This window comes from Phocoena sinus, chromosome 2 (assembly GCF_008692025.1).
Source record: "Phocoena sinus isolate mPhoSin1 chromosome 2, mPhoSin1.pri, whole genome shotgun sequence".
In the NCBI taxonomy this organism is placed as follows: Eukaryota; Metazoa; Chordata; class Mammalia; order Artiodactyla; family Phocoenidae; genus Phocoena; species Phocoena sinus.
Window position 1 is genome coordinate 13,726,208 of NC_045764.1, and position 17,567 is coordinate 13,743,774.

At 37.3% G+C, this 17,567-nt stretch overlaps 1 protein-coding gene across 11 annotated transcripts in view; it reads right to left on the reverse strand.

Moving 5' to 3' along the window:
- MLLT10 (MLLT10 histone lysine methyltransferase DOT1L cofactor) overlaps nt 1-17,567 on the reverse strand; it is a 248,761-nt gene that overhangs the window by 81,583 nt on the left and 149,611 nt on the right. For all 11 annotated transcript variants that reach the window (XR_004348430.1, XR_004348429.1, XM_032622514.1 and 8 more), the window contains one exon: nt 461-713. Coding sequence is in view for 9 of the 11 variants with exons in the window: in XM_032622514.1 (XP_032478405.1) it covers nt 461-713 (253 nt within the window). In the remaining 2 variants the exon portion in view is untranslated. The remainder of the gene's footprint in view (nt 1-460; nt 714-17,567) is intronic.

Genomic DNA, 17,567 nt, shown 5'->3' on the forward strand with positions numbered 1-17,567 from the left:
TATTTACCGAGAACTATTTAGCTCCCCTAAAAATTACTGAGTACTTATTCACTTATTGAAAATGTATACCTTAACCGTTTTAGTGTTCAACTGGGAAAGACAAATAAAAACAATTTATAAGTTAGAATGACTTTTCTGTTGAGCAGAAAGGAAAGGAAAACTCCAGCTTTTATTGTTTTTCTCCTCAGACTTAAACTTTATTCCACATCTATTTAAACATTAAAAAAAATTACAGTTCAACTTTAGAAGCACAGGTCATAACACAAAAAGAAAGCAAAGTTCCCAGAAACATTTGAAGAAGGAATACTAGTCTTTAAAGTAATCTTACTATAGCAACTAATCATAAAATAATCTCTAATTATCCAATAGTTATAAGTAAAAGGTAAATTCTTTTATAAAACTTAACTACTATTGATCATCACAAGAACAAGTATTTCAACTAAAATATCATAATTAATACCTTGCTGGAAAGGACTAGCTGCTGATACAGTCGTTCCTGGATTTCTTCCACCAGGCTTTCTTCCCCTTTGACCTGAGCTGTGAGCTGAAGATTTCTTCCCTTTGCCCTCTGACCCTCTAGCCTCTGAAACATCTTTTGCACTAGTAGTGTGCGCAGAGACTTCCTGGAAATTTGCATTTGTAAATCGTGCTGCAGTATCTTCCAAGCGCTTCAATGATCCAGATATAGAGTTGCTGCTAGTGCTTGTATAAGTCTAACATTTTGATTGAGAAAGGAAGTAAAAGGAAAAAGAACTGATTACAATTTGGCTACAGGGGGAAAAAAAGATGGCACATTAATAATAAATAATTATTGGACTTGAAAGATAAACATATGAAAGTTTCAGTTATAAAAACATGTCAGTCTGCCTAAGAAAATCATGTAAGAACAATTTAGAGTCTGGTACAAATATTTCTTTTAAAAATGTAGATAATTTATAATATGACTGAGCATCAAATTGCAGCAATTAGTAAAAGTACATATTAGTTGTTATTTATTAAGTGACACACAGTAAGCAATACAGAAGATACTTGTTTCTCAAGCAACATAATTTTCAACAAGAACAATCTACTTCTTAGACATGAAATTAAAATCAGCTTTAGTGTTCATCACTGAAAGGCAACAACTAGAGAGAAGTAAGGTACTACAATTTCACTACTGGACTATATCCATGATATTTTACAGATCTAGCATAGGTCAGAGCAAGAATTTTTTAAATTCAGATGAAGGCTGCTTTTCAAAAGAGAAATATTTAAAACCTTGAAACAGAAAAGATTTCTTCCCAGTATTAAGTTGAGGAAACAGTTACATTTTGCAGTTAAGATTTCTAAAAAAAATTAAAAGTACAATTATACCATAAAATTTATTCACAATCACCCCGTATAATTAGTTATGGTAGGGAAACAAAGCAAGATAAAGACAAACTTAAACAGTTTCCAGTTTTTAATAATCATTTTAATATAAGGTGCATGCAAATAATGACAAATTAAATGACTATGAAAGTGTGATGCCAGATGTAAATTAATCAACATGCTTTGAAATTAAAGATTTATATGGGGGCTTCCCTGGTGGTGCAGTGGTTGAGAATCTGCCTGCCAATGCAAGGGACACGGGTTCAAGCCCTGGTCTGGGAAGATCCCACATGCCGCGGAGCAACTAGGCCCGTGAGCCACAACTACTGAGCCTGCGTGTCTGGGGCCTGTGATCCACAACAAGAGAGGCCAGTGAGAGGCCCATGCACCACAATGAAGAGTAGCCCTCACTCACTGCAACTAGAGAAAGCCCTCACACAGAAACAAAGACCCAACACACCCAAAAATAAATTAATTGATTAATTTTAAAAAAAAAGATTTATATGGTCCAAAGGGTCAGGGATTTTTGTTGCCATTGTTAAACTGGTGTCTGAACTATAACTAGCCCTAAATTTCTGTTGAATAAATAAATAATTTTCTAATACTTCTATCTGAAATCTCCAAAGTAACACAAGTGAAAAATCTGAAAATATGCAAAATTGAAATCTGCCACATATTAACAACCACTCAGTACAAAACATCAGAAAAATTTTAAAAATGAGAAAGTGACAATAAAAATCAGGTTTGTTAGCAAATCAGTGTTCAGAAAAAAGGAGTAAGAGGAAACTTCAACTGTTTTGAAAACCAAATCTTTACTACTACTCTTCTGCTACTTGCCCAGTGTTGCTGCTACACCCCACAGCATCTCACTGCCAAGAACAGATTTTCACCATCAAGTACAAGAGACATTATGATCTTATAAAAAACTAGTCACTATTGTAACAAACTATAATCCACAAATAAGAAAAAGGTTTTCAAACTAAATTTCAGGAGGAAACACACTCCCATTTAACAAAACAATCATATTTAAGCTGATTAAACTTCATGGATGACTACCTTTCCCAGCCAGACAGGTCACTTTCAAAATCACCTGACACTTTACTTTTCCAATATTTTTTTCCAATAATTCAAGTTGATCCTGAGATTTTCCAACCCACTCATTTGACCCTAGTAAAGTTTAAAAGTCATCTAAAAAAACCACAATGGCGTTCTTCATTCAAGTACTCTATGTGTCAAATAAGGAAAAGGAGAGAAAACTGGGTAGAATACCAACAACAGAAATATGCTATTTCCACATAACAACCTAAATTAGGGTTGGTCAATTTTCCCAGTCATTTAATAGAATATACTTGCTTACCCCTGAAGTATAAATATGTCCATATAAATCCAATGAAAACATGATATTTGGAAGAGAAGGTATTACAGAGAAAGCATTTAATGAAAATTACACAAATTTCAGTGACCAAAGTCATATTAAAAAAAACCATAACATTTTATTTTTTACAAACCTCAACACCTTTTAAGTTTTAAAAAAAAAAAAAAAAGTACTACAGGGACTTCCCTGGTGGCACAAGTGGTTAAGAATTCATCTGCCAATGCAGAGGACACGGGTTCAAGCCCTGGTCCCGGAAGATCCCACATTCCACAGAGCAACTAAGCCCGTGCACCACAACTACTGAGCCTGCGCTCTAGAGCCCGCACGCCACAACTACTGAAGCTCGCATGCCTAGAGCTCATGCTCCACAACAAGAGAAGCCACCACAACGAGAAGCCCACACACCACAACGAATAGTAGCCCTCACTCACTGCAACTAGAGAAAGCCCGCGTGCAGCAACAAAGACCCAACGCAGCCATAAGTAAATAAATAAAATACACATAATTTTTTTTAAAAAGATACCACAGGTTTCTTAGTAAGAAAAAAATATATAACAAAAATAACTTTAGCTGAAGATTCTAACAGTTAAAAAAAATTTTATACATGCCCCCAACATCACAAACCTGTTTCCTCAGTCAGTTTCACAACCTAAGTAACTCTCATAGCATTAGCATGTCATTGCTCTGAGAGCCACTATAGTGCTTAAAAATACATATTCATGTAAATTGACCATAAAATACAAACTAACTACATCAATTGGTACTCAACTAAGTAAAATATAGCCTTCCTTTATTTTCTTTTCCACTAGAGAGAAAATTGGATATCTGGCTATATTGATAGTCTTTAGAGAAGTGCATAAACACTTTGTGATTTACAGGCAACTTAATGAATCTTTCAAAATAGACATCTACAATGTGTTTGATTTTTCTTTCATGGCCAACTAAAATTATTAGTCCTCAGATGAGATGCAAATCCAATATACCTACTAAATAGCATTAATTAGGAACAAAAAAACATTTCTAACTTCAAACAGAAAATTTTAGACTCATAATTAATCAAAGGCTATCAGAGGTAACCAAAGAAATAGCAGTTATTATATTTTAAAGGTATGGTTGCCTTAGGTTTTATTCTACAAGGTTCTGTAATCCATGTTTGGAAGAAGGAGGCAGAGGGAAGGAAAACAACCAACAGCTTTGCCTTTCACCAACATGGTGAAACAGAATAATGCTTGTTAAAAAATTTTTTTTAATTATATACTATTCAAGTCTCTCATAAAAGTCACATTTTTCACTAGCCCAATTCTTAGAATACAGCACAGAAACTATCAAACATGAAGCACAAAAAGAATGAAAACTTTTTAAGGGGGAGGGGTGCCAGTAAGCTATGGGACAACATTAAGAAGCCTAATGTACATGCTACTGCAGTACCCAAAAAAGAGCAGGGGGGAGGGACTTAAAAATAATAATAGCAGGGGGAAAAAAGAAAAAAAATAAATAATAGAAAAACTATGAAATTTGATGAAAACTATAAACCTACAGATCAACTAACCCCAAGTATAAGAAACATAAAGAAAATGCCATGAATGCACATCATAATCATATGGCTTCTCGCTACAAACCAACAATAAACAGAAAATGATAAAAGCAGCTGGGGGGGCGGTTAAATATGCCTATGTGCTAAGAAACAAGGATAAGGATGAAAACAGATTTCTCATGAAAAAGATGCTAGCTAGAAAAGAGAAGAGTAAAATCTTCAATGTACTAAAAGAAACAAACTATCATTAACCTAGAATTCTATACCGAGCTAAAATACCCTTCAAAAACACAGGCAAAATAATTGTTTTTCAGATAAAAAAGCTGAAAGAACTAATCACCAGCAGTTAACACTATAGTAAATGCTAAAGGTTGTCTTTCAGGCAGGAGGAAAACAACAAAGGAAATGTGGATGTACACAAAGTAATTTAGAGCACTAGAAACAGTGATTACATGGATAAATACAGAAGACTTTTTAATTATTTAAGTCTCTTTATAAGGTAACTGATGATCTAGAGCAAAAATAAAAACAATGAATTGTGAGGTTTATAAAATATGTAAAAATTTTAAAACATGACAAAAACAGGCCCAAAGCCAAAAGGGTAGCAATGGAAGTACACCGTTGTAAGGTTCTTATATGTGAAATGGTATAATATCACTTGAAGGCAGACTGTGACAAGCTAAAGATTTATAAACCCTAAAGCAACTAATAAAATAATACAATTATTACTAATCAGCCAAAATGCAATCATACAAAATATTCAATGAGAAAAAAAAAATAGGGAGATGAGAAATAATGGGCAAATTAAAAAGGACTAACAAAGGACAGACTTAAATACAACCATATCAATAATCACATTATATGTAAATTACCTAAACACCCCCATTGAAAGACAGAGATTGTAACAGTGAAAAAAGAAACTCAAGACTTCATGTTGTCTACAAGACACCCATTTAAAACATAAATACAGAAAGATATTAAAAGTATGGGGAACACATATCAATCTAACACTAATCCAAAGAAAGCTGAATTCACAACATTAATATCAGACAAAGTACACTTCAGAACAAGAAATATTACCAGGATAAAGAGATCTATTAATCAAGAGGATATAAAAATCCTAAATGTTTCTGCAAATTATGAGACCTTCAAAATAAATGAAGCAAAAACTAAATAGAGAAAACAAACAGCAAAATGTATAGTTATAGTAAGAGAGGTTCCTTCTTTTTCTCAATAACTGACTGAACAAATAGACCAAAAAAAATGAGGATACAAAGAAACTTAAACAATATAAGTCAACTTGACCTAACTGATATTTATAGAAAAACTTCATACAATAAGAGCAGAATGAATACACATCCTTTTGAAAAGCATACAGAAAAACAAAATAATCCATGTTCTGTGTCATTAAGAAAATCTCAAAAAAATTTAAAATAAATTATAACACAAAGACATTAAATGAGAAATCAACAAGAAGATACGTGAAAAACCCCTAAATATTTCAAAAGTAAATAAAATGCTTCTAAGTAACCTATGGTCAAAGAAGAAATCAAAAAGAAACCATAAGGAATTTGTTCAACTAAATAAAAATGAAAATACAACATATATTTTGTAAGTGGAGCTTAGAACAAAGTTTTTAGCATTAAATGTCCATATCAGCATTTTCTGGTCAGCATGTAATAAGGAACTTTGACGTCTTCATTCCATCCTAACAAGTAAAAAGCCTAACAAACTGAAAAGTCAATAACTCTTCTTAGATCCATCAAAGAAGCGAGGTCACAGAGCAAACCACTGCCACCAAAATTAGAGAGACAGACAGACAGACAGATACAGAGAATCAGAGCGTACCCAAACAGAAATCTCTATGGCAACCAGTATCAGGGTAGGAAAACCTCAAGTATAATTGACAAATTGTTGAAGGCTCAGTGTGGACAAGTCTGAGAGATTAAAAACTCCAGGAGGGGCTTCCCTGTTGGTGCAAAGGTTAAGAATCTGCCTGCCAATGCAAGGGACATGGGTTCGAGCCCTGATCAGGGAAGATCCCCCATGCTGTGGAGCAACTAAGCCTGTGTGCCACAACTACTGAACCCGAGCTCTAGAGCCTGGGAGCCACAACTACTGAGCCTGTGTGCCACAACTACTGAAGCCCGTGCACCTAGAGCCTGTGCTCCACAACAAAAGAAGCCACTGCAATGAGACACTCACACACCGCAACGAAGAGTAGCCCTCGCTGACCACAACTAGAGAAAACATGTGCACAGCAACAGACCCAACACAGCCAAAAATAAATAAATAAAATATATAAATTTATTTTTTAAAAAAGATAAAGGTAAGGCAGATAGATCTTACTAAAATAAAAAAAAGAGAACTCCTCACACTTTTCAAGTTTTACCTCCAAGAGCTCTACCAAGTCTTGACAGTGAAGACCAGAAGAAAAATATACACTCATGCTTCCAGCAGGGAAGGCAGAAAGGAACTATTCTATTATGCCAAGGTATTCTGTTCTTCTTAATAAGGCCTGTTATCAGGAGAATATATTCTACCAGAGCATAACCTGCTGAGGTTGTATCAGAGCCTCAAGTATGTGAAGGAAGGGAAATACCCAACTACAACCCCCACCAGTATCCTGTCCCAGCAAAGCAGGGTAGGGGGTGAGAATCACTTGTGAGGTTCACAGTCCAGGGGCACAGGCTCACCAAAAGACTGAGAACTAACCATAGGACTATAGAATGCTTCCTGTCTCTCTTTTTTTTTTTTTTTTTCCTTCCTGTCCCTCTTACCATCACATTATTAAAGGCCTATTTACCACACTTCCTTTTATCCAGTAAGTCATATACATCTTTTAACAAAAAACTACAAGGTGCACTAAGAGGCAAATAGACCGTGTGAAGAGAACGAACAAACATCAGAACCAAAGACAGAGATGGCACGACTGTGGGAATTACCAACCCAGAAATTTTTTAAACTATGATTAGTATGCTAAGGGTTTTAACGTAAAAAATAGACAGCATGCAACAACAGATGGATATTGTAAGCAGAAAGAAATTCTAAAAAAAATTTTAAAGGACTCTTTGAGATAAAAAAACCCATAACAAAAATGAAGAATTCCTTTGATGCGCTCATTAGTAGACTGGGCATGGCTATGGAAAGCATCTCAGAGAGTGAAGATATGAAAATAGAAACTTCCAAAAATAAAAAGCAAAGAGAAAAAGAAACTATGAAACAGAGAATATCCAAGAACCACAGGACAACTACAAAAGGTGTAACACAGGTGTAATGGGAATACCAGAAGGAAAACAAAGGAACTGAGGCAATATCTGAAGCAATAATGACTAAGAATTTAACCAAATTAATGTCAGAAACCAAATGACAGATCTAGGAAGCTCTGAGAATACCAAGCAAGATAAATGCCAAAAAGCAAGCAAGCAAACAAAAACAACACCTAGGCATATCATATTCAAAATGCAGAAAATCAAAGATAAAAGAAAAAACACTCAAAGAAGCCAGAAGGGGGGAAAGCCTTAACTACAAAGGAGCAAAGATAAGAATTACATCTGACTTCTCTTCAGAAACAATGCAAACTACGGAGTGATGTGAAATATTTAAAGTGTTGAGAGAAAAAAAACAACCTAGAATTCTGCACATTGCAAAATTATCCTGTAAGAGTGAAAGACAAAGACTTTCTCAGACAAACAAAAATTGAGGGAATTTGTTGCCAGTAGGACTACCTTGCAAGAAATGTGAAAAGTTCTTTGGAGAGAAGGAAAATGAAACAGGTCAGAAACGTGGATTTACATAAAAAATACCATCAGAGAATGAATCAGTGAAGGTAAAATTAAACTTTGATTTTTTAAATTCTTAATTGACCTTAACAGATAGCTTGCTCAATGATGTATTTGATTATATCGTTTTATGCATTCATATGCTTATGTATGTTCATGTATAAGCGAAATGAATGACAGCATTGACAGAAAAGACGGGAGGGAGAAATTAGGAATATTTTGTTATTATAAGGTACTTGTGCTACCATGAAGCAGTATAGTGTTACTGAAAGACGCCTTAGATATGCTGTAAAGATATATTGCGAGCACGAGGGCAACCATGAAGGAAAACAAGTATAATTGATATATTAAGAAATGAAAAGAAAATGGAATCGTATAAAATGCTCAGTTAAAACCACAAAAGTTAGAAAACATGTGGAAGACAAAAACAGGAACGAAGACCAAGAACAAATAAAAAACAGTAACAAGTTTTGTAGATACTAACCTAACTGTATCAACAATCATCCTAAACACACATGGTCTAAATATGCCAATTAAAAAACAGAAATTGTCAGAGTGGATCAAAAAGCAAGACTCAGGTACAGTAAATATAGAGACACATCATGATTTTAAAAAAAAAGAAATCAATGGATGGAAAAAGGTATAACATGCTATCACTAATCTAAACAAGGCAAGAATAGCTGTATTTCAGACAGAGTAGACTTCAGAGCAAGGAAAGTTAACAGGGATAAACAGTGACATTATATAACAACAAAGGTATGAAGACTACAAGATGACACAACAATCCTTCATGTGTATATGCCTAAAAACAAAACATTAAATACATGAGGCAGGGACTTCCCTGGTGGCACAGTAGTTCAGAAATGAAAGACGGAACATTAACTACAGATCTCATGGACATTAAGGGATAATCAAGGAATTTTACACACAAAAAGAAACAGACAATCTGAACAGACCTATATCTATTAAAGAAATTTAATTAATAATTAAGCACCCCACCAAAACACACAAAGCACCAGGACCAGATGGGTTCACTGTTAAATTTTACAAAATTCTTAAGGAAAAAAATTATACCAGTTCTCTACAACCTCTTCCAGAAAATAGAAGCAGAAGAAATAATTCCTAACTCACTCTATGAGGACAGCAATACTATATCAAAACAGATAAAGACATTATAAGAAAGAAAACACAGAATAATATCACTTATTAAATAGATGCAAATATTCTCTACAAAGTATTGGCAAATCAAACCCAAAAATGTATAAAAAGAATTATAGAGACTTGCAAGATGGCGGAGGAGTAAGATGTGGAGATCACCTTCCTCCCGACAAATACATCAGAAATACGTCTACATGGGGAACAACAACTACAGAACACCTACTGAACGCTGGCAGAAGACCTCAGACCTCCCAAAAGGCAAGAAACTCCCCACGTACCAGGGTAGGGAAAAGAAAAAAACAAAAAACAGCAACAAAAGAATAGGGGTGCGATCTGAACCACTGGGACAGAGCTGTGAAGCAGGAACAGTTTCCACACACTAGGAAGGCCCTTCACTGGTGGAGACAGGGGCTGCTGAGGGGGAAGCTTCAGAGCCAAAGACGAGAACACAGCAACAGGGGTGCAGAGGGCAAAGTGAAGAGGCTGCCACACAGAGGATCGGTGCAGACCGGAACTCACCAGCCCGAGAGGCTTGTCTGCTCACCCGCCGGGGCCGGCGGGGCTGGGAGTTGAGGCTTGGGCTTCGGTCGGAGCACTGGGAGAGAGAGGACTGGGGTTGTCAGCATGAACACAGCCTGCAGGGGATTAGTGCGCCACGGCTAGACGGGAGGGAGTCCGGGGAAAAGTCTGGATCTGCCTAAGAGGCAAGAGACCATTGTTTCGGGGTGCGCGAGGAGAGGGGACTCAGAGCACCGCCTAAACGAGCTCCAGGGATGGGCGCAAGTCACCGCTATCAACGCGGACACCAGAGATGGGCATGAGATGCTAAGGCTGCTGGTGCAGGCACCAAGAAGCCTGTGTGCAAGCACACGTCACTATCCACACCGCCCCTCCTGGAGCCTGTGCAGCCCACCACTGCCAGGGTCCCGTGATCCAGGGACAACTTCCCCCGGGAGAATGCACGGCGCGCCTCAGGCTGGTGCAACGTCACGCTGGCCTCTGCCGCCTCAGGCTCTCCCCGCATCCGCACCCCTCCCTCCCCGCAGCCTGAGTGAGCCAGAGCCCCCTAATCAGCTGCTCCATTAACCCTGTCCTGTCTGGATGGGGAACAGATGCCCTCAGGCGACCTACACGCAGAGGCAGGGCCAAATCCAAAGCTGAACCCTGGGAGCTACGAAGAAGAGAAAGGGAAATTTCTCCCAGCAGCCTCAGGAGCAGCAGACTAAATCTCCACAATCAACTTAAGGTACCTGCAGCTGTGGAATACCTGAATAGACAAAGAATCATCCCAAACGGAGGCGGTGGACTTTGGGAGCAACTGTAGACTTGGAGTTTGCTTTCTGCATCTAATTCCTTTATGATTTCGTTTATCTTAGTTTAGTATTTAGAGTTTAATATTCAGACTTTCTTATCACTGGTAGATTTGTTTACTGACTTGATTGCTCTCTTCCTTTTTTTTTTATATACAGATATATATTTTTTTCATTTTTCACTTTTAGTGAGAGTGTAGGTGTATGTTTCTTTGTGTGATTCTGTCTGTATAGCTTTGCTTTTACCATTTGTCCTAGGGTTCTGTCTGCTGTTTTTTTTTTTTAAGTATACTTTTTAGTGCTTGTTATCATTGGTGGATTTGTTTATTGGTTTGGTTGCTCTCTTCTTTCTTTCTTTTTTTAATGATTTTTTAATTTTTTATTTTTAATAATTTTTTATTTTAATAACTTTATTATTTTTTTCTTTCTTTCTTTTTTTCTCCCTTTTCTTCTGAGCGTGTGGCTGAAAGGGTCTTCGTGATCTGGACAGGTGTCAGGCCAATGCCTCTGAGGTGGGAGAGCCAAGTTCAGGACATTGCTCTATCAAAGACCTCCTGGCTCCACATAATATCAAACAGTGAAAGCTCTCCCAGAGTTCTCCATCTCAACGCTAAGACCCGGCTCCACTCAGCGACCAGCAAGCTACAGTGCTAGACACCCTATGCCACACAACTAGCAAGACAGGAACACAGCCCCACCCATTAGCAGAGAGGCTGCCTAAAATCATAATAAGGTCACAGACAACCCAAAACACACCACCTGATGCGGTCCTGCCAACCACAAAGACAAGATCCAGCCACATCCACCATAACACAGGCACCAGTCCCCTCCACGAGGAAGCCTACACAACCCACTGAACCAACCTTACACACTGGGGGCAGACACCCAAAACAACGGGAATTACGAACCTGCAGGCTGTGAAAAGGAGACCCAAAAGAGAAACACACAGCAGATGAAGGAGCAAGCTAAAACCTACCAGACCAAAGAAATGAAGAGGAAATAGGCAGTCTACCTGAAAAAGAATTAAGAGTAATGAAAGTAAAGATCATCCACAATCTTGGAAATAGAATGGAGAAAATACAAGAAAACTTTAACAAGGACCCAGAAGAACAAAAGAGCAAAACACAATGATGAACAACACCATAAATGAAATTAAAAATTCTCTAGAAGGAATCAATAGTGGAATAACTGAGGTAGAAGAACAGATAAGTGACCTGGAAGATAAAATAGTGGAAATAACTACCACAGAGCCGAACAAAGAAAAAATAATGAACAGAATTGAGGGCAGTCTGAGACACCTCTGGGACAACATTAAACACACCAACATTCGAATTGCAGGGGTCCCAGAAGAAGAGAAAAAGAAAGAGACTGAGAAAATATTTGAAGAGATTATAGTTGAAAATTTCCCTAATACAGGAAAGTTAACAGTCAATCAAGTCCAGGTAGCACAGAGACTCCTATACAGGATAAATCCAAGGAAAAACATTCCAAGACACGTATTAATCAAACTATCAAAAATAAATACAAAGAAAAAACATTAAAAGCAGTAAGGGAAAAAAAACAAATAACATACAAGGGAATCCCCAGAAACTGTGCAAGCCAGAGGGGAGCGGTGGACATATTTAAAGTGACGAAAGGGAAAAATCTACAACCAAGATTACTCTACCCAGCAAAGATCTCGTTCAGATATAACGGAGAAATTAAAACCTTTACAGACAAGCAAAAGCTAAGAGAATTCAGCACCACAAAACCAGCTTTACCACAAATGCAAAAGGAACTTCTCTAGACAGAAAACACAAAAGAAGGAAAAGACCTACAAAAACAAACCCAAAACAATTAAGAAAATGGTCATAGGAACATACATACCCATAACTACGTTAAATGTAAATGGATTAAATGCTCCAAGAAAAAGACATAGACTGGCTGAATGGATACAAAAACAAGACCTGTACATATGCTGTCTACATGAGACCCACTTCAGACCTAGGGACACGTACAGACTGAAAGTGAGGGGGTGGAAAAAGATATTCTGTGCAAATGGAAATCAAAAGAAAGCTGGAGTAGCGATTCTCATATCAGGCTAAATAGACTAAAATAAAGACTACTACAAGCGACAAAGAAGGACATTACATAATGATCAAGGGATCAATCCAAGAAGAAAACGTAACAATTGTAAATATTTATGCACCCAACATAGGAGCACCTCAATACATAAGGCAAATGCTAACAGCCATAAAAGGGGAAATTGACAGTAACGGGATAAAAAGAGGGGAATTTAACACCCCACTTTCACCAATGGACAGATCATCCAAAATGAAAATAAACAAACACAAGCTTTAAATGATACGTTACAAAAGATGGACTTAATTGATATTTATAGGACATTCCATCTAAAAACAACAGAAAACACTTTCTTCTCAAGAGCTCATGGAACATTCTGCAAGCTAGATCATACCTTGGGTCACAAATCAACCCCTGGTAAATTTAAGATAATTGAAATCGTATCAAGTATCTATTCCGACCACAACGCTATGAGACTAGATGTCAATTACAGAAAAAAACTCTGTAAAAAATAAAAACACATGGAGGCTAAACAATATACTAAATAACCAGGAGATCACTGAAGAAATCAAAGAGGAAATCAAAAAATACCTAGAAACAAATGACAATGAAAACACAAGGACCCAAAACCTATGGGATGTGGCAAAAGCAGTTCTAAGAGGGAAGTTTATAGCAATAAAATCCTACCTCAGGAAACAAGAAACATCTCAAATAAACAACCTGACCTTACACCTAAAGCAATTAGAGAAAGAAGAACCAAAAAAACCCCAAAGTTAGCAGAAGGAAAGAAATCATAAAGATCAGATCAGAAATAAATGAAAAGGAAGTGAAGGAAATGGTAGCAAAGATCAATAAAACTAAAAGCTGGTCCTCTGAGAAGATAAACAAAATCGATAAACCGTTAGCCAGACTCATCAAGAAAAGAAGGGAGAAGACTCAAATCAATAGAATTAGAAATGAAAAAGGAGAAGTAACAACTGACACTGCAGAAATACAAAGGATCATGAGAGATTACTACAAAAGCTCTAGGCCAATAAAATGGACAAACTGGAAGAAATGGACAAATTCTTAGAAATGCACAACCTGCCAAGACTGAATCAGGAAAAAATAGAAAATATGAACAGACCAATCACAAGCACTGAAATTGAAACTGTGATTAAAAATCTTCCAACAAACAAAAGCTCAGTAGCAGATGGCTTCACAGGCGAATTCTATCAAACATTTAGAGAAGAACCAACACCTATCCTTCTCAAACTCTTCCAAAATATAGCAGAGGGAGGAACACTCCCAAACTCATTCTACGAGGCCACCATCACCCTGATACCAAAACCAGACAAGGATGTCACAAAGAAAGAAAACTACAGGCCAATATCACTGATGAACATAGATGTAAAAATCCTCCACAAAATACTAGCAAACAGATCCAACAGCACATTAAAAGGATCATACACCATGATCAAGTGGGGTTTATTCCAGGAATGCAAGGATTCTTCAATATACGCAAATCAATCAATGTGATACACCACATTAACAAATTGAAGGAGAAAAACCATATGGTCATCTCAATAGATACAGAGAAAGCTTTTGACAAAATTCAACACCCATTTATAATAAAAACCCTGCAGAAAGTAGGCATAGAGGGAACTTTCCTCAACATAATAAAGGCCATATATGACAAACCCACAGCCAACATCATCCTCAATGGTGAAAAACTGAAAGCATTTCCACTAAGATCAGGAACAAGACAAGGTTGCCCACTCTCACCACTCTTATTCAACGTAGTTTTGGAAGTTTTAGCCACAGCAATCAGAGAAGAAAAGGAAATAAAAGGAATCCAAATCAGAAAAGAAGAAGTAAAGCTGTCACTGTTTGCAGATGACACGATACTATACATAGAGAATCCTAAGGATGCTACCAGAAAACTACTAGAGCTAATCAACGAATTTGGTAAAGTAGTGGGATACAAAATTAATGCACAGAAATCTCTGGCATTCCTATACACTAATTATGAAAATATCTGAAAGTGAAATCAAGAAAACACTCCCATTTACCATTGCAACAAAAAGAATAAAATATCTAGGAATAAACCTACCTAAGAAGACAAAAGACCTGTATGCAAAAAATTATAAGACACTGATGAAAGAAATTAAAGACGATACAAATAGATGGAGAGATGTACCATGTTCTTGGATTGGAAGAATCAACATTGTGAAAATGACTCTACTACCCAAAGCAATCTACAGATTCAATGCAATCCCTATGAAACTACCACTGGCATTTTTCACAGAAGTAGAACAAAAAATTTCACAATTTGTATGGAAACACAAAAGACCCCGAATAGCCAAAGCAATCTTGAGAACGAAAAACGGAGCTGGAGGAATCAGGCTCCCTGACTTCAGACTATACTACGAAGCTACAGTAATCAAAACAGTATGGTACTGGCACAAAAACAGAGAGATAGATCAATGGAACAGGATAGAAAGCCCAGAGATAAACCCACCACATATGGTCACCTTATCTTTGATAAAGGAGGCAGAATGTACAGTGGAGAAAGGACAGCCTCTTCAATAAGTGGTGCTGAGAAAACTGGACAGGTACATGTAAAAGTATGAGATTAGGTCACTCCCTAACACCATACACAAAAATAAGCTCAAAATGGATTAAAGACCTAAATGTAAGGCCAGACACTATCAAACTCTTAGAGGAAAACATAGGCAGAACACTCTATGACATAAATCACAGCAAGATCCTTTTTGACCCACCTCTTAGAGAAACGGGAGGGAGGGAGATGCAAGAGGGAAGAGATATGGGAACATATGTATATGTATAACTGATTCACTTTGTTATAAAGCAGAAACTAACACACCATTGTAAAGCAATTATACCCCAATAAAGATGTTTAAAAAAAAAAAACTGAACCCTAATGCCAACTGTGGATTTTAAGCCTTAATGATGTGTCAGTGGAAGTTCACAGATTGTAACAAATGTATCACTCTGGTGTGGGATGCTGACAGTGGGGGAAGGTGTCAGGAGTTATATAGGAAATCTCTATACTTACCAATTTTTCTCTGAATCTAAAACCACTCTAAAAAAATAAAGTTTTTTTTAAGCTGCCTATTTTAGAGAAAAGAAAGGTCTTGAATAAATTCATATTACACCTTAATAAATTAGAAAATGAAGAGAAAAAGAAACCCAAAGCAAGCAGTAAAAAGGAAAAAATAAAATTAGAACAGAAATCACTAAAATATAAAACATAATAACAACAGAGAAAAATCACTGGAACCCAAAGGTAATAATTTAAGATCATAAAAATTCATAGCCAGCCTGGTTACAAAAAAGAGAAAAGACTGTCAAAGCTCACTCAAGAAGAAATAGGTAACCTGAATATAGCCCTGTATCTATTTTCTTTTAATGAAATTACAGTTGAAAACGTTCCCCTAAAGAAAACTCTAGGCCCAGATGGCCTTAAAAGAGAATACTAGCGGGAGTTCCCTGGTGGTCCAGTGGTCAGGACTCCACACTCTTACTGCCAAGGACCCAGGTTCAATCCCTGTCAGGGAACTAAGATCCCGCAAGCTGTGCAGTGCAGCAAAAAGAAAAAAAAAAAGTGAATAATATTAAACACTAAGAAATATTACCAAATTTACATAAACTCTTCCAGAAAACAAGAGTGAATACCTGCAATGCATTCTATAAGGCCAGCATTCCTTTTAACACCAAAACCAAAGACATTGGGGCTTCCCTGGTGGCACAGTGGTTGAGAGTCTGCCTGCCAATGCAGGGGATGTGGGTTCGTGCCCCGGTCCGGGAAGATCCCACATGCCACGGAGTGGCTGGGCCCATGAGCCATGGCCGCTGAGCCTGCACGTCCGGAGCCTGTGCTCCGCAATGGGAGAGGCCACAACAGTGAGAGGCCCGCGTACCGCAAAAAAAAAAAAAAAAAGACATTGTAAGAAAACATGGGTCAATATCCCTCATGGGGCTTCCCTGGTGGTGCAGAGGTTGAGAGTCCGCCTGCCGATGCGGGGGACGCGGGTTCGTGCCCCGGTCCGGGAGGATCCCGCGTGCCATGCAGCGGCTGGACCCGTGGGCCGTGGCCGCTGGGCCTGTGCGTCCAGAGCCTGTACTCTGCGACGGGAGAGGCCTCAGCAGTGAGAGGCCCATGTACCGCAAAAACAAAAAAACAAATAAATATATATATATCCCTCATGAATACAGAGGCAAAAATTTCTGTAAAATTTCTAAAAGTAGAATCAAACAGTATATAAAAATGGTAATACATCAAGACCAAGTGGGATTTCCCCCAGGAATGCAAGGTTTTTCAACACTGGAAAACCAACCCTCGGAAAATCAACGTACTTCATCATATTAACAGATTAAAAAGGAAAAAATCAATCAATGTATCTATTAAAAATATATAATCAGTCTCTTCGCAAGGGGTGCTGGGAAACCCTCATGTCAATTAATGAAATCAGAACACTCTGACACCATATACAAAAATAAACTCAAAATGGCTTTAAGATCTAAATGTAAGACATAACACTATAAAACTCCCAGAAAACATAGGCAAAACATTCTGTGATATAAATCATAACAATATTTTCTTAGATCAGTCTCCCAAGGCAAAAGAAATAAAAGCAAAAATAAACAAATGGGGCCTAATCAAACTTAAAAGCTTTTGCACAGTGAAGGAAACCATCAACAAAACCAAAAAAAACCTACAGACTGGGAGAAAATGTTTGCAAACGATGCAACCAACAAGGGCTTAATTTCCAAAATATACAAACAGTTCATACAACTCAATGTCAGAAAAACAACAACATAATGAAATAATGGGCAGAAGACCTAAACAGACATTTCTCCAAAGAAGACATACAGACGGCCCAAAGGCACATGAAAAGATGCTCAACACTGCTAATTATTACAGAAATGCAAATCAAAACCACAACAAAGTATCACCTCACACCAGTCAGAATGGCTATCAAAGAGTCTACAAA